General features: G+C 41.0%; 1 protein-coding gene and 1 long non-coding RNA gene across 17 annotated transcripts in view; one reads left to right on the forward strand and one right to left on the reverse strand.

Moving 5' to 3' along the window:
• phka1a (phosphorylase kinase, alpha 1a (muscle)) overlaps positions 1 to 17,011 on the forward strand; it is a 29,261-nt gene extending 12,250 nt beyond the window's left edge. Inside the window, exons 13-36 of one of the 16 annotated variants that reach the window (XM_034857038.1) lie at positions 1,123 to 1,201; positions 1,717 to 1,851; positions 2,481 to 2,590; positions 3,060 to 3,204; positions 3,483 to 3,561; positions 4,275 to 4,438; positions 6,194 to 6,355; positions 6,461 to 6,555; positions 7,585 to 7,730; positions 8,570 to 8,723; positions 9,651 to 9,809; positions 9,889 to 10,018; positions 10,997 to 11,098; positions 11,204 to 11,319; positions 11,537 to 11,572; positions 11,841 to 11,876; positions 12,575 to 12,610; positions 12,782 to 12,817; positions 13,962 to 13,991; positions 14,633 to 14,677; positions 14,921 to 15,082; positions 15,321 to 15,374; positions 15,577 to 15,777; positions 16,485 to 17,011. In XM_034857038.1, the coding sequence (XP_034712929.1) occupies positions 1,123 to 1,201; positions 1,717 to 1,851; positions 2,481 to 2,590; positions 3,060 to 3,204; positions 3,483 to 3,561; positions 4,275 to 4,438; positions 6,194 to 6,355; positions 6,461 to 6,555; positions 7,585 to 7,730; positions 8,570 to 8,723; positions 9,651 to 9,809; positions 9,889 to 10,018; positions 10,997 to 11,098; positions 11,204 to 11,319; positions 11,537 to 11,572; positions 11,841 to 11,876; positions 12,575 to 12,610; positions 12,782 to 12,817; positions 13,962 to 13,991; positions 14,633 to 14,677; positions 14,921 to 15,082; positions 15,321 to 15,374; positions 15,577 to 15,777; positions 16,485 to 16,658 (2,586 nt within the window). In that variant the 3' untranslated portion in view covers positions 16,659 to 17,011. The remainder of the gene's footprint in view (positions 1 to 1,122; positions 1,202 to 1,716; positions 1,852 to 2,480; positions 2,591 to 3,059; positions 3,205 to 3,482; positions 3,562 to 4,274; positions 4,439 to 6,193; positions 6,356 to 6,460; positions 6,556 to 7,584; positions 7,731 to 8,569; positions 8,724 to 9,650; positions 9,810 to 9,888; positions 10,019 to 10,996; positions 11,099 to 11,203; positions 11,320 to 11,536; positions 11,573 to 11,840; positions 11,877 to 12,574; positions 12,611 to 12,781; positions 12,818 to 13,961; positions 13,992 to 14,632; positions 14,678 to 14,920; positions 15,083 to 15,320; positions 15,375 to 15,576; positions 15,778 to 16,484) is intronic. The other 15 variants (XM_034857039.1, XM_034857041.1, XM_034857043.1 and 12 more) reach the window with 15 other exon arrangements.
• Positions 2,235 to 13,689, reverse strand: LOC117935125. Its single transcript, XR_004654687.1, has 3 exons — positions 13,680 to 13,689; positions 6,981 to 6,982; positions 2,235 to 2,320 (listed from the first exon to the last, which is right to left on the reverse strand). It is a non-coding gene; the product is annotated as an uncharacterized LOC117935125 (long non-coding RNA).
• Positions 17,012 to 17,581: the final 570 nt, after the last annotated feature.

Genomic DNA, 17,581 nt, shown 5'->3' on the forward strand with positions numbered 1-17,581 from the left:
CATAAATACATTTAATAAACAACATTTTGATGTTTGAAAATCTCTAGGTTTTGACAAATGCAGATATAAATGTAATTTAAAAAACAATATTGATTTTCAAATATTGCAACTGTCAATACAGAACAAAATATCAAAATATGTGCAAACAAAGTATTGACTCAATAAAGTTGAAGAACACACTATTATTTCATTTTGGGAAACATACATGTACATACACAAGGCTAGCAGCAGCAGCAAAATGTCAGACACCTTTCTGGTGTGCAAAGACGTAGAAAGTGCGGCGCCGCCGCCACGTGGGCAGTGTGCCGGTGCCGTAGCGCTATCACAGAAGGCTTGTATCATGTGGCCGTGCCGACAGTTATGTTGTCATTACTTAGAATTCCTCATGGAGGAGACAGAAACTACGCACTATAGCCTTTATACCAGGAAACTTTTAAGCCGCTAATAGCGTTAGGCTGGTAGTAGATTCAGGAGCAGACACGGAGGAAAGGTTGGGAAACTGGAATAGAGGTTTAATGAAACGGAAAAATGGTGGAAAGTAATCATTCAATCAATCAACGTTTAAAAAAAAGAGCTTACATTTTAGATAATAAAGGAAGGTTATTAAGCAAAAACCACTAGGGCTGGCCGTAGCGAGTGTCACCACCGTGGGTGAACAGACGGTCTGGCAGCGACTGGTGGGAAAGCCGGGGGTTTAAGACCTGGGCGGGGATTGCTGGATCTGCTCCAGGTGTGTAGGCAGCCACAGGTGTCCGGACGAGGAGGGAGGGAGAGCCAGGAGAGACACACCCACTCAGCCCAGGACAGAAAGAAGGCAAAACAAAATAACACAAGAGAGAGAGGAGTCAGACAGGAGAGGCAGCCAGCCTAACCACGACAAATAGGACTCTTTTTTTTATTTATTCAAGCAGCTTTGTAGTTTTTTTGTATCTTTGTTTTTGTACTTTTATTTCTGAGGTAGAATGGGAAGAATAGAAGAATATGGAACACTGCTTATAAATGCTGATTAATCCTTTGAATCAAGTTTACATGTTGGCTTAATATTGGCTTTTTGTTCTCGATTTAGTTCTTATCCAACAAACCAATTTCTTGTTGATTTCGGGACTATGACTGTTTTTAAAGGGATTTCTTGCTCCTGGAGAGATCGACCCTCTTAACCGACGTTTCTCCACCGTCCCAAAGCCGGATGTGGTCGTACAGGGTGAGTTAACGGAAACCTTGATGTGGTTTCAGTGTGTTGTTTCAGTCCCATATTATTAGGGCTGCTCATTCAATTTAATCAGTCTTTTGCAGTTTGAAAAGGGCAAAAAAGCCACAAAAACAACTTTAAAAAAAAGAAAAGAAAACATTTTTTTTTCACTGAGAAACAGATGTGCTTTAAAGTGTTGCAAAGTACAAAACTTCAAGAAAACATACTTAGGTCAAAGTATGGATACTACAATTACAGTAACGTGAGTAATTGTAAATAGTTGCTGTCCACTTCTGGTAATGTTTAATATTCTTTTTTTTTTGTGTTATAATGGATTAATAAATCAAGAAGGTATTGTTCAGGAACTGGTATGGAAGACATGGTATTGGTATAGGTACCTGAATTGTACTTTCTTTTTAACGATACACAGCCATACACTCTCCTAGTGAAATCTGTCTTTTAGTGGCAATAGTTAGTGTTTTTTTTTTTTTTAAATGTATGTTCAAACCTTCTCTCTCTTCTCATAGTGTCAGTTCTGGCAGAAACTGAGGAGATCAAAGCGCTGCTGCTTAAGAACGGCATTGACGTTGAAACGGTCGCTGACATCCATCCCATCCATGTGCAGCCCTCCAGCGTCCTCAGCCACATCTACGCCAGACTCGGTAAAACCTCAGAGGACATTGTATTTTTGCTTTTTCTGGGTGAAAAGCTGCGGATTGGGACTTTTTATCTAGTCAAGGGAAAGGTACTGCTTTTAAACACGAAGATTACATGAAAAATTACAATGTCAGTAACCCATAGAAGGAATGGGTATTGTCTTTTAGACACAAGGGCCCTAATTGATGAATCAAAAGAACCCTTTTGAACCATGCGCCTGGCGCACGGACCCTTTTTTCGTCTGTTGCTCCTTGTCGTAAGTCGAGTGAAGTGTGAGTTGCGCATGCGTCACTTTGCAAGAAGTAGTAAACAAGATGCGAACGAGAGACTTCTGTACTGTCAATATAGTAAAAATGTGTTTATCAATAAAAGATGATTTATAAAAACAATGACAACAAATATTTTAATAGCTTAGTAGTTTATGCACTAAAAAGGGATGTGTAAAGGCTTTAGGCCACCCACAAGTTGTTGTAGCTTATTATGCAACTTAATTATGTACAATATGTAGTAGGGGGTCCCTGTTCCATCTCTCTCTTAGTTAAGGGGTCCGTGGTTTAAAAAACGTAGAAGACCCCTGATCTACTCATTTGTTTCACTCTACAGACCTTTTGCTCATCCTTTTCCTGCTTTGCAGGTCGTAACCCGAGGCTGGGTCTGTCGGGACGGCCCTACAGGAGAATCGGAGTGCTGGGAACCTCCAAGTTCTACACCATCAGAAACACCCTCTTCTCATTCACACCCCAGGTTAGTAAGACAACACGCATTGTCTGGGGGTAGATTAGTTATAGCCAGAAATGGAAAGTATCCAAGGACATTAATCAAGTAATATACACATTTTATATACTTGTACTTGAGTATTTCCATTTTCTGCTACTTTGTGCTTCTGCTCTCTACTACATTTCACGGGGAAATATTGTCGTTTTTTTATCTGCTCTGCATGTATGTGAAAACTTTAGTTACTTTGCAGATTTCGACTTTTACTTATAGTATTTCTACACTCTGGCAATGCTTCTTTTATTTAAGTAAAAGTACTTCTTCCACCACTGACTTTTAACTTGCAGCATGTGTTTGCCGATTTGAGAACGTTTTTAAAAGATTAGTCCTATAACAGTATTTTTTTCTTCTTCTGTGCCCCTGTTTGTCTCATTCCCTCAATCTAAATTATGCTTTTGCCCCCGCCCCCCCCTCCTTTTTCTCCCCTAAAACCCTCCAGTTCATTGACCACCAGCAGTTTTACTTGGCGTTGGACAACAAAATGATTGTGGAGATGTTGAGGACGGAAATCTCCTACCTCGCATCCAGATGGAGGATGACCGGACGACCCACCGTCACGTTTCCCATTTCGCAAACTATGCTGAGTAAGTACACACACACACAGTCACACACACACAGTCACACACACACACACACACACACACACAGTCACACAGACAGTCACACCTTGATGCAAAAGGACTAAAAATGTTTCGCTATCTAAAAATAACGCCTTACAAAGTGTTAAAGAGGCTTTATGTCCATTTTAAGACTGAAGGGGAGAAGGGTTAGAGTTCACAGGAAGCAGCCCATCTGCTGTATTGAAAATGTAAATATTTGTGTTTGTGTTGAGCAGAGTGTATGTATTTTGTGTGTGTTTCAGCTGATGAGCACACAAACTTGGACCCTGTAGTGTTGGCCACGCTGAAGAAGCTACAGGATGGATATTTTGGAGGAGCAAGGTGATTATTTTACAGAGGATACCAAGGAGGCTTTGTCCCATCAATCAATCAAACTTTATTTATAGACCAATTTAACAGAACCAAAGTTGACTAAAATGCTGTACGGAAGAATAAGTACGCAACTCACACTGGCATAAAATACAAACGGAATACAAACTGGGCCACTGGGCAGCCAGTAGAGTGAGGTTAAAATGAAGGTCCCATGTATTGCTTCTGTAAATAAAGGGGTTTTAAGTAGTGATGGCCAAATGAAGCTTTGTGAAGCAGTGTCTTTATTTTCTGATCCCACTAGATGGCGATCTCTGTTCAACAATTGGTTGAGGATTTACTGAATTGCAATGCCTTAGGCCTTTCTCTTAAAACCAGGAGCACCGTCCAGTGGGCTCAGAAAATAAAGACACTGGTTCACAAAGCTTCATTTGGCCATCACTAGTTTTAAGGCCCTGACACACCACCTCGACAGCTGACCGTTGGCAGAAAAGGCAGTCGGACTGACTGACGCCAGTGCCCGCCTTCTAACCGAGCATGTCAGGTCGGCCCAAATAAAGGGTGCGGGTCCCTCCAACGGAACACACCTAGCAGACTCGAGTCACCGACCTCGCCAGACTGTCCTATGGCCGATTATCGGGTTGGTGTGTCAGGGCAAGTAAACACTGGTCAACAGGTACAGAACCGGTGAACACCAGACAGTAACAGACATTTCTTCTGTCCAGGATCCAGACGGGAAAGCTGTCGGAGTTCTTGACCACTTCCTGTTTCGCTCATCTGAGCTTCCTGGACGGCAAGGGTTCTGGCAGCATGAGCCACCGCCGCGAAGAGTATGATGATGATGAGAGTGACGGCGATGGATACGTGCATGAGTTACGTAATGATGATGGTAAGGAGAAAAACAACAGATTGGGATTGATGGGAAGGAATGGTGACACCAGGGATGGAAAAATTGATATTTTTGTTTTCCATCGTTGGTTTGACCTTTCCTAGTGGTACAAAAAAATCTACACACGGTCATTAACTTTTGTAAAACATAAAGATAAAGTAATGTGTTGCCTGTATGTAAGTGTAATACCATGAATGACCTACTAGGACACTCAAAATTACACTGAACTGCACTGTGTGTCATTTACTGTAAGTTTATGTTTTAAAGTTCAAAAAATGTCTGTGTGATTGGTGGAATTTTTCTTCTAACAAAGACAAAAAAAATCCAGGGTGCTCAGGAAGTTCAGAAGGTTTGAAGGTGCTCTTTGGGGTCAGGAATTTAATTAAGTATAGGAAAAAGCAAATCCAATACACTCTTTTTCAAAAATATTTCAAAAGCCTTTATTGCTGGCTATTTCATAATAGAAAACTGGAAACTGGATTTCTATAGCATTCTGAAGAAGGATGTCTGTGCCGCTACGCATGGATTGCTTCTCCCTATGTCTATTACATTTTCTATTATGAAATAGCCTGTAAAATAAAGGCTTTTTAAATCATTTTGAAGAAGAGTGCCTTGGATTTCCTTGTCTCCTAACATGTCTTATTGTTGCAGCCCATCCAGTCTTCTAATTGTATCTCTCTGTTGTTTAGTGATCTCTTTCAGCTAACCCTTTATTTTGAAATCCCCCCCCCAAAAACATCAACTAATCTAATAAAACTAATATTTATTATCTGTAAATTATCTCACCAGAAACATGTCATGACACAAAGTAACCAAAGATTCTCATTAATCACCACTTCCCTCGTCACTCATCTGTCCCCGTCTCCATCCTCTCTGTGCTGTTCTGGAGCTTTCTCTCAGAATTTCTCAACCTTGGGCTTTGGGACGCCACGTGGGGTCACTTGGTATACTTTTTGATTGAAAATGAATCAGTTTGGATCGTGTTATCGTCCATCACAAAACAAGTCCAATTCACATGACAGCTCCAAGCCCAGCTTTGCTTGTTTTGCAGTCAAAACATTTTGATCTTAATTTTCTTTTAACAGGGTTTGTTGGTGAGTTCAGGGCATGTCTGGCTTCATTTATTATATACGCATGTGGAGTATGGCTTGTCTTACAACTGCGGATTGCTAGGGAATGTGTCTGCTCATCATTCTTACATCCTCTTTTTCAAGCGCTTTGATTGGGAACGATGAGGCTTTGTTGTTGTCTTTACAGTTTAAAGGGTCAATTCATCCAAAATCTGGGTGTATGTAGCCATGCAGATATGTCAGTTTTGTTGTTACAGGTTGTTTTTTTAAATATCCGATACCACTGCTCCCACCCCATAGCACTAGAAATATAATTTAAATAACTCAGCATAAGAGCAGCATCTCTTAACCACAGTTTTAACAAGATACTGGCTAGATACTTGTGAGTATGCATTGACAAAAGCTTAAATCTACTTGTTAAAATTAAAACAATAACAACACTTGTAATTACTTGTAAATATTAATTTTTTCATAAATCAGATGCTGTAGTTTAAATGCTAGAGTTCTCGGACTTTTTACATTAAAAAAGGTGAGTTGAATTTACAGTTTGGGTATTTTATCTTTTTTTGCTGTGTGTCTCTTGTTGCATTCTTTATCTCCATCCACTCCACTTCCACTCTCTTACCCCACCCCAATCTCTGTGTTCTCTGTCTTGACCTCTGTCCCATTTTGTCCTCCTGTCCAGAGGCTGATGACCTCGCCCAGTACCTGGACCACCTGCTGGCCCACGCTACCCCGAAGAAGCCCAAACGGCACGTGGGAGCTCTGGGGAAGTTCAAGGCTTTGGCCACCAAAACTAAGGACATGGTGTCTCTGATGAACAAGGCTCAGGACCTCGACATACAGAGTGAGCGGATCCAACATCTTCACAACATATCACACCCCAAACAACAATGTCTATGCAGCATATGACGTACTCTCACTGACACCAGACTCCATTGTTTCTGTCCAGATGTCAACATGTACCTGCCGAACAAGCTGTTTCACTCCCCTCAGCCTTCCCTCAACCTGAACCTCCCAGACCCCTCCGCACTGCAAGAAACCCAGGTGGCTTTTTATATATAATGTTCTTAAGTTTTTTTTTTTTTATTCTCCACCAATCATCCAGTGGCTGCTTTAAAAGTCCTAATATAAAAAAAATGAGTATTTTCATTTCTTTTTTTAAAATTATAAAACAGTTTAAGGTGCTCTATAAAAGAAAATTATGAAGCAAGTATGTTCAGACGGACAGAAAAAAATAGTTTTAACCCTTAGAGGACAGAATTCCCATAGGCGGCTGGCGCTAGAGGTCCACGGCAGATCTTTGTTTACATGTTCCTGTTTAAATCGGTCTAAAATAAAAACTATTTTTTTGTAACACAAAGCTAAGCCTTCTGTCTTTTGCGAAATTATGTTGTATGCACGCAGCGACGCCATCATGTTACTTGACATCCAGGGTGGACCATTTCTATAAAAGATGAAACTATCAAAACGCCTTTACACTCTGCTCCTAAAAATGTGTATATCTCAAAAACAACAAAATGTATAGTATATAGTTCAAATTAGGGCTGGATGATTGATTGAAAATGCATCAACATAACATATTTTTTCCTATGACGATAATTTTGATCATTTATTCCTGTTGATTGGCCTTCCTTAAAAAAAAATCTAACGTGTGTGTAGTCATGTTTCTACATTAAGGAGTCTTGTGGATCAATATATGTTTTGTGTGTAAAATTAGATAAAAACACACATCCGTTTTTTCTCGTAATAGACAATTTAGTACTTTTAGTAATTATTATGGTTTATTGGCTTACGTAACCGTTTAGCCTGGTTTGTACTGTTTTTAAGGGATATGAAGCATTTAAAGATTGTCCAAGAAATCAACATTCTTATTATTTTCTTTATAAATGAACATCCCTATAAGCAAGCATACCAAAGGAGACACTGGTGGACCTTTTCAATTGCAGAGTTCAAAGGTTTAAACACAAAAGCATAATGTCCACGTCTTCTAGTAGAAACCTAACATACAGGTATGAACCTGAAAATGAGCACTGTACCTTTTTTGACCTTTAACTTCCTACACCTGTCCTCCAGGCTTCAGAGGCGACAGCCTCAGCAAAGGCCGTTATCCCCACAGATGCCAGCGGAAACATTGACTACAACGCTTTGGTCCAGCTGTTAAAAGACACCCAGAGTCTCCAGGACCAGGGTGATATACTCTACATCCTCTTCAAAGACAAGTGAGATACACTGTTTGAGTGAGCTGCATCGAAACCGTCTTACAATGGTAGCTGATTCATAGAAGAAAATATTTTAGGGATGTGTGCAGCATTTTGCTCGGTGGTTGAGTGGTTGCCCCTCAACCACTCGATTGGCAGTTCAATCCCAGGCTCCTCCGACCACGTCTCAAAGTGTCTCTGAGCAAGACACTGCACCCCATGTTGCTCCCCTTATGCTGTACGTATGGCTGTCCACTGCTCCAAGCAGAATACTTAACAGTTGTTGTTTTTTCTTTTTTCTTTTTTCAATGGGCAAGAAAACAGACTGTGTTCCCAGCTGCACACTTCATTCTCTTTTAGTAGTATTTTAGTGATTTCATCTTCATATTCTTTCTGTACATCCCCGTATTAGCAAAAATGTTAGTGTGTTTTTAAGAGGGTAGCTTGTAGACCTTGAAAACGAGAGACAGAAAGCTAATAATCCTCTTGTTTTTTCTTCAGCATGAGGCAAAATTAGTTCCCCTTTAATTTTTATGTTTATCACCTTTCCTTTCACTGACGTCCATGTCTCTGTCTGAGCAAGCTATGCTTAAACGTTTCCAACATAAATCCTTAAAATTATTACTAAAGATATATATAATATATAAACAGAATTCCAATTGAGTATGAAAAACATACTGTAAATGGCAATGCAGCAAAAATGCAGGTATTAAAAAGTTATTTTTTTTATTTTTTTTATTCACCTTATGATCATCTTTAGAATTAATTCTTAAGGAAGGCTAAAAATGCAGTACAGTTAGCCATAGGGAAAGCATATTTGGGATAAAGATGACAATCTGCTGTTTTTGTTTTAATCACAGGGGCATGGACTGGGACACTCATCTGCACGGGAAAGGCTCTACGGTGAGATCGCTGCTCTCTGACCTGTATGAGAAGGCAGGGGAAGTCAAACACTGGGGCCTAATCAGGATGATCTCTGGCATGCTGAAGAAGAAAGTGGAGGAGCTTGACTCGGTACGACACACAACTTGTTAAGAGCAGCTACAGACAGTAACACGCATGCATATAGCATTCAAACGTAAACACTGTACAAGGCTACACCCTGGAGAGTAGTTATCCATGTCCATATGTACTATGTTCTATCTACACACACACGCACACACAAACAAAGAAACCGTTACAAATAAAATAGGGGGACATTCTGTGAATAAACTTTCACTTTTCCAGAGAGGTTAGGTTTTCATTTAGTCAGTGTAATGTGTTCATGGGCAGGTGATTAGAGTGACTGGCAGTGATCTGATATTACAAATGAAAGTTTAGTTTGGTAGCCTTGGGCGGTGCTAATCGCCGGATGTAGCCTGGTGCCGCTGCAAAATACCCTTGGGAAGGAGCTTGTTTTGGTGGAACATGTGCATGATCAATGGTGGTTTAAGTCGTGCAACAGAAAACTCTGATTGGACAGATAGTCTAGCTAGCTGTCTGGATTGACCCTGCAGAGATCTGAGGATCAGGACACCATGGTCCTCAGAAATCCACTAGAGTTTAAAATTCCAACACAAAGAAAGCGGAAGGTGACAGACATTCGGCCGGAAGAGTGAAATCCGGCAGAATTTCCGGCGGCACCAAAGCAATCCCGGAAGTGGAGCATTGTGGATGTACACTGCATAAGATGTAACTGAAGTAAATTGTTAGCGGTGTTAAGTTCTTTGCTCTTCGTATGCTCTCAAGTTTTAAATTCATATACAATGACACAAAAACAATCTGTACCATCTGTGTATGATTTTTTTGGGCCATTATGATTGTTAAAGAATGTCTTTTATATTCAAAAACATGTCTGCCTATCAATTTGTCATTATTAGTTATATACTGTATCTGGATTCTCGTCAACAACTCTTGCGTGCACCCCTGTTTCTTTTCTGATTGGTTGTGATCTGTTGGTAGGCCTGCTCTGACTTGCTGGCGCATCAGAAGCACCTGACGGTGGGTCTGCCTCCGGAGCCCCGAGAGAAAACCATCACTGCTCCCATACCTCCAGACCAGCTGGCCGCTCTCATAGACGAGGCCAGCGAAAACAACATCAGCGTGGCCATTCTCACTCAGGTGACTCACATCCTCCACCCTAATCATGTGGCCGTTTGTCCTCCTGCCTTCCTCTTTAATCTCTCTCTCCGTCCTTCAGGAGATCATGGTGTACCTGGCTATGAGCATTAGGACTCAGCCCAGTCTGTTCAGCGAGATGTTCAGGCTCCGTATCGGTCTCATCATCCAGGTCATGGCCACTGAACTGGCCCAGTCGCTCAACTGCTCAGGTAAGGAAGAAAAGAGAAGAAGAAGATGACTTTATCTAACGCGCATATTTACTCCTCCTAATGCCACCAACGGCCTCGGCTACAAGCCCAAAGTGAGGGAGTTCGGTCGGTACCAAACTTAAATTTGGTTCACGGTAGAGTCATGTCACTGACACAACAAGCCACAGCATTGATTAGATTACCCCTTTCAAACACAAAGTTGCAAGTCGCCATTACCTTTTCCATTAGCTTAGCCCATGTCACAGGTACAATTCAGGATATATTGTCAGCTAAATGACTGGATGTAATTTCATGCATTCTCTGGCATTTAAGCCACTGAAAGTTAGTGAAAACAAGCTCCCTTTGCTAGTTAATGCTATAATAACATAAACCAACCAGGGTTTGCAGTGTATCCTGAAATAGAGTTAAATTTATCATAATTATCTCACCAATAAAACACAATCTATAGTACAATGTCCTCACAACTAATTGTGGATGAAGCTACAGGTCTTCAAATCCCAGACATAATAAAGTCCTTAGAGAAGTAGTTGAGGACGATGGAACATAGAGAGACAGAGAGAAGAGAAGCTGAGGACAATGGAACAGATAGAGAAGAGAAGCTGAGGACAATGGAACAGAGAGAGGAGAGATAGAGAGAGTAGACCATATTATTCCTTCTGGATCTTTTTAACAAGAACTTGTATTAATGTACAAATTGAATAGTGATTATGTGCCCTATGAGAGAACAACCAGTGATACCCTTGTTACTATCAAATGATAGCCTGTAGCAATGTCATCAGGACACACATACACCGGTAGGCCGTGACCCACCTTACCGCTGACCCCGTCGTGGTCCACTTGATCACAGAATTCATAGTTTACCCTTCTCTTTTTTTTTTTTTTTACCCATGAATGTAAGCAAATTGCAAAAAATTTCCATTCACAAGTTCCCAAGTTTTGCCAGAAAAAGTAATTAATTGTGTGTGTGTGCACGTGCAGGAGAGGAGGCTACAGAGAGTCTGATGAGCCTCGACCCATCAGAGCTGAAGAATCTCCTCCACCACATCCTCAGTGGGAAAGAGTTTGGAGTGCAGTGCAGCGGTCAGTCAATCTATCATAGCAACCAATCAAATGCTGGATTGCACACACAGCCAATCACATTCTTAATCACATCATACCCCCCCCCTCCACCCCCACCCTCCACAGTTAGAGAGCTGGATACCGGCGTCAGTTCTGCCATTTCCATCCATCAACTGGGCAACGTGGGCGCCACCAAGAGCGAGAGAGCCGGCATCAGCAAACTGAAGAGCGACATGAAGATGGTAGGAGCCTTGTGGGAGCTGCTCATTTTTTAAAGCAAAGCTTTAAAGTGCATTAAAAAGAGGAGCGAGAGAGCTGTTTATCACTGAACAGATGGACTGTCAGAATAGTTGTATGTGCTGTTGACTTTGAGAGACAGCTGGTGAAAAAGAGATGAAAGAAGGTCCTATTTTGAAACTATTGTGCTTTTTTGGCAAACTGACTCTTGTCTTTTCACAGCTGGAACCCAGCTTGTCTTTGACGGATCCGTGTAAGATGACAATGAATCAGATTAGGTGGTAATTCACCTGGCTGATGCTGACGGGGAAACATTGTGGAAAGAGGCGAGCTGCATCAGACGAGAAATGATTAAGAAAAACTGTACAGCTGGTTGTTAAAAAAATGAGGTTTAGATGGCCTATGTCAATGTTTGATATTGGAAAAAAAAATCATTAAAGCTGGAATATTAAGTAATTGTTGAGGTGGAGTTTTAGATTTAAAAAAATCACGAGAGCAGCTTATTGACTTGGTTTCTTTGTTGCAGGCGGAGCACAGGTTGTCCTTGTCGGATCCGTTTAAGGTGATGATCACGCAAAGGAATATTTTCTATCTATTCTTTCTTTCAATTTCAAGTGGACTATAAAACCAGAATATGCTGTAGGTGTTAATTCACCTTCAGTGGAAACATCAGCAATCAGATCAGATTAATTTGAATGGCTGTCCGTGTTTCTGTCAGTCACCAGTGGAATGTGTCCCAGAGCTTTCAGCTGCTTTCACACGGCCTTCATCACCAGACCGAGGATGCCCGTTTGTTAATGTTCAAACGTTTCAGACTGCTCGTCTACGTTGGACAGCTGTTGAAAAAGCAATCAACCATCGTGGTTCACTTACTTAGCTTTTTCCGCAGCTTTCAACTTGAGTTGGGCTTGTTTTGTTAACTTTTATTTATCCAAAATCAGAATAGAACTGAAAACACTTTGTCGATATTTTTCCGTGCAGAAAGGCAGAATTTAGTCCTTGGTTTGCATGTGAAAAAACAGCTTTTAAAAGCAAGTGAAATAACTTTAGAGCTCAACTTTTAGGCCAACATGGATGTTGAAAGCTAAAATAATAGAAAGTTTGAACATGCACTGAGCAAACTCCGTCTGCTGATTGAGATCAATCAATCAAGCATGTGTGCCTTGAGTCGAGACTGCTTCGCTGTTTCCTCGGTCACAAATGAATTGTCGAGCTCGACCTCTAAATGCTGCTTGTTTTGTCTTCTTTGTTTTGATCCAGGAACCCCGGTTGTCTCTGACAGATCCGGCCACGGAGGTGATGATGATGTTAGAAGAGTTAATTCACCTGGCTGTGGAGTTATTGTGGTTGTTATTAATGTGTCATTGGCTTTTGCTTTGGAAAAAGGAATAGGACTTTGCAACGGATTGTTAACAGATGCAATTTAGGGTTGGAGAGTTGCAAGTCATTGTGTTTCATGTGTTGCAGATGGACCGAAGTGTGTCTTTGACTGACTCAGTCAAGGTGATGATCATAAGGTTTGATTGTGGTAAATCCGCCGTGGGTGAAGTAAATCAAAAACAAAGACATCAATTTGTAATTGCGTTGAAAATCTTCTTTAGGTGCAGATTCAGGTCGATTTCAGATTTGCTTTGTCAGAGCTGATCAAAGAGATGATGGTGATGATGATGGTGGTGGTGGTGGTGGTGGTGTCAGGGATTTGACTTTTTGTAGAGTAACTAATTGAAAAGGGTTTGTCTTGTTGAATCTTTTATTATCCTTGACAGGACCTGAGGATCTATTACCTAAAAGGGTCTGGCAGGCTTAAACGTCAGTGGGGCATTAACGTACACAAAAAGGCTGTTATAAGGAATGATGCAGGTTTTGTACTTGGTTTTCCGTAGGACAGCACATCCTTTTTGGGGGGGCATTTTAGGCCTTTTATTATGCAGGACAGATGAAGATGTGAAAGAAGAGAGACAGAGGGAATGACATGCAGCAAAGGGCCGCAGGTCAGAGTTGAATCTGCGGCCGCTGCGACCAGGACTGAGCCTTTGTACATGGGGCGCACGCTCTACCAGGTGTGCTATGCTGGTGCCCATTGTATCGTTTTTTTTTATTATTTATTTAATTTATTTTTTATCATAATCGCAATATCAACTGGCACAATAACACATCGCAAGAGGCTATCACATATCGCAAAACCCACCTTTTCATGTAATCAGTAAATATCGGTAATGGTCCCTTTATATATTCAATTTCATTTTGAATTTGTTCAATACAATCATGTTGGAAATTATTTCCTTTTGTTTGATTAAAATTCAACAATAAAATTATAGCATTCTAGCAGAATACAAGAAAGCAGCAGAAATGCCGAGCTGAGTACCCACTTTAATGTTGGTTTATTAATCGCAATTAGTATCGTTATCGCAATATTCCAGAACGCTATCGCATGTTACATTACATTACATGTCATGTAGCTGATTCTTTTGTCCAAAGCGACTTGAATTGCTATATATGTCAGAAGTCGCACGCCTCTGGAGCAACTAGGTGTTATCTGTCATATGCATATTTTCCTCATATTGTACTGCCTTAGTTTTCGTTCTAAGCAGGTTTGCAGGAAGGCTGTAATGCAGAGTGGATTTTTTTGTTGTTGTCTCTATTTCAGCTGGACCAGTCACTGACCTTCTCGTGCAAGGTGACAACAATAACAACATTCAGTTGTGGTTTTCTGTCTTAATTTATCTGAAATAACATAAACGTTACCATTGACTAAAAGTCATGGAGCAGATCATTGAGGCGGTTAACACTCAACGCTACTTTGGGGCTGCTGAGTTTCAGTCCCGCAGAGCTGAAACTTCAATCTGAGCTAGCTAATAATTACTCATTGATAGTAAAGCTGCAACTAATGGTTGTTTTCTTATCAATCTGCCGATCATTCTCTTGATTAATTGTGAAACATAATGCCAAAAAAAGTAACAAATGGTAATTTTGTTGCGCGGTCACGGAAGGTGTTAGAATTACTCATGGGGGAGACAGAAACTCTGCACTATATTTATTTATTCATTATTTTGTGTGCCTAGTTTGAAGCCATCCTAAACATCAAACAGGCTGTTTCTTGGATATTCATCAGTTTATTATTTTTCTATCCCTTTATTATTGCCTAACCTCATTGCTATCATTTCCCATCCTGATTCCTGCATGCGGCAACTTTTAATATAGCAATGTAAGAAGGCACAGTCCACTGGGTTTAGGGTTGTTTTGTTGTCATCGCTGTTTTCATTTTGCCCAGTTCTGTGTTTTTCATTTTGTGCATTTTTTCCCTTTTCTGCCTCTCAGAGCATGCGATCTCAGTCTCTGGACATTGAAAGCTTTGAATCTGGGGTAAAGATTTATCTATTGAATAATAATAATGAAATATATAAGCTATTTCTTGTTGTTATGGTAATGTCATACACCTCACATAATGCAGTACAATACAAGCCAATATTTTTCCTCATCAGCGAGGTCAGATTGGGAGTCTACTGAAGTGCTTTATGCCTTTTTAGAAAAGGAAGAGGGTGCAATTCTTCCACAACAAACAATAACTTTAAAGATGATTCTTTTTCATTTTGTCGGCTGTGGCAGCGGTACAAGATGCAGTCCATAGAATCTTTGGACATACCCGAATGCTTGCCGGTCGCCAAGGATTCCAGACACGGCCAATGGCTGCGCAGGAGGCGTCTGGACGGAGCCTTGAACCGAGTCCCTGTGGGCTTCTACCAGAAAGTCTGGAAGATCCTGCAGAAGGTGGGTTTCAAACTGCTTTTTCACATTGATTTTCCATGATTTTTCACTGTTTTGAATTTTGTAGAGCATGTAAATAATCTTGCATAAGAGTCATAAAAGTGGCAGGAAGTAGGTTTTCTGCACACAGTTCCAATAAATATGATACAAAAAGTGTAAGGCAACAGTTAGGAAAATAATTTGATTCAATGTTGTTGTTTTTTACATAAAGTAATGCCCATACAAAACCATTGTCTTCTAGTGCCACGGTTTGTCCATAGAAGGATTTGTCCTCCCTTCTTCAACCACCAGAGAGGTGAGAGATCCACTTTATTATTGTCAACTGAAAAATACAACCTATTGACAACTTTTTTTTTTGTGTGGAATGAAATGTGTTTACCGAGATGTACATGTTACATGTTTAGAGACACAAATAACAGTCAGCACCAGGTTGTGTTTGGTCAAATGAAAGATTTCTGACAAAATCGTAACTTTTATCCTCTGAATTTCCCCTCCAGATGACACCAGGAGAGATCAAATTCTCCGTCCATGTGGAGACGGTTCTGAACCGCGTCCCTCAGCCTGAGTATCGGCAGCTGCTGGTGGAGGCCATCCTGGTGCTCACCATGCTGGCCGACGTGGAGATCCCGAGCATCGGCTCCATCATCCACGTGGAGAAGATCGTCCACATGGCCAACGACATGTTCTACAAGGATCAGGTGAGCAGGACATGAAAAAACACTAAAGCAAGACTCACGTTTTGAAATTCCATACTATCGTGTGGGTGTGTCCAAAATTCCATACTAACGTGCTACAATGTGTGTGTGTGTGTGTTTATTTTCATCTTGGTGGGGTGACACATCTCCTGCATTGCCCCCGAAATATACACCTAGAGTATGTCAAAAATCTTAGTATGAAACCAATAGTACGCATACTATATCCAGTGAAATACAATAACATTACAGTATGCAAACACTGGACACCACGCCGGCAAAACTTTCCCACAATGCAATGTGGTAGCACAAAGTTCATAACAAACTCACAGCAACCAAGGCAGCTCTGCAACGTCAATAACACTCCAATTTACATTTTTACATATTAAAATCTGTGATGTAGTCACCTGCGACCGGCGTTCTAGTTTTTTTTTTTTCACCTTTTTCAACAATTTTAAGATCTATCTGGCAATGCCACAAGAGCGGAGGTCGGCAGGGGTCGGCCCGGGGTTCACATGGTTACGCGTCTCCAACAGCAGGGAGGCTCCCAGGAAGTAACCTTGAAAATTACAGCTTAGTGCGTCCGAAAAGATCCACACTACCTTTTATTCGCAACCAAAGTATGTTGAACGATGGTCTACATATTGAGTATGTAGTCCAGCGTATGCACTTTTGGATGCAACCAAGATGTTGTTCTTCCTCCCTCCCTCTAGAGAGACCTGGGAGCAGAAGAGCACTTCCTGGAGCGGGACCCGTCCACCGGAGTGTGCAGGCTGCTGTACGACAGCGCCCCGAGTGGCCGCTTTGGGAGCATGACCTACCTCACCAAGGCCGTGGCGGCATACGTGCAGGACTTCCTGCCCAGCGGGGCGTGTGCGGTGCAGTGAGAGCATGAATCACGAAACCAGATCAGGGGTGAAACCGCTAAAAAAGCTAAAATTTGCAACAGTTCTCACATTAAAGTTACAATAAAATTAACGGTACATAAATATGTATATTGTCACTATGTGTGTTAGTGCAGAGTGTAATAGAAAGACGCATGTTACAGTAAGTTCTATTTATAGGCTTTATGTGAAGATCTTATGATGATCTGTGATATGTTTTTAAGTAAAATGGGCATTGACACCGGTTTAGTCCCTGGTGTTTCGGCGTCCATGTCTCCATGGCAACCCACTCTTCGCCTGTGCAAAGGTCACAGGTATATCATTTTATTTGGGAAAAGGGGGTTCAGAAATTTCTTTCTAATGCACTGTTGCATTAATACACGTGGTGCTCTAGTGAGTATTTATAGCAGCAGAACAGGTAACTCAAAATGTACTACAAGGCCCATGTTCATTTTAATGTCACAATGAACATGTCACCCAGAACAACTGTGGCTCATAACTAGTTTTTTTCGTAATAGTTTTTGGACATTGGAGCTCTATAGACCAATTTGGAGTGGACGTCACAGTTGCGTAACTGCAATTGCATTGCGTGTGCATTTTGGTGGCAGAAAAACAGGTACAACCATGGTAAATATGTATAAATCCCTGATTTATATGAACTTTCAGTCAGAATACACAGTTTTCACATGTTTTTACAGAATCTTATAATTAATGAGCTCACCAATAACTTTGGATACAAAAAAAAAACATCAGCGACTTTACCAGTAAATTCAACAAAATCTCATCTAATCAAATATGTTGCCTTACCTCATTAATACCTGAAACTCATGTCACTTCCAATCCTTTATGCCAGGGGTCATCAACTATATTTGTCATAGGGCCAGAATTTTACCAGACAGTCTCCTTGGGGGCCGGACCCTTAAATA

Source organism: Etheostoma cragini, chromosome 19, assembly GCF_013103735.1.
Source record: "Etheostoma cragini isolate CJK2018 chromosome 19, CSU_Ecrag_1.0, whole genome shotgun sequence".
NCBI classification, from domain to species: Eukaryota; Metazoa; Chordata; class Actinopteri; order Perciformes; family Percidae; genus Etheostoma; species Etheostoma cragini.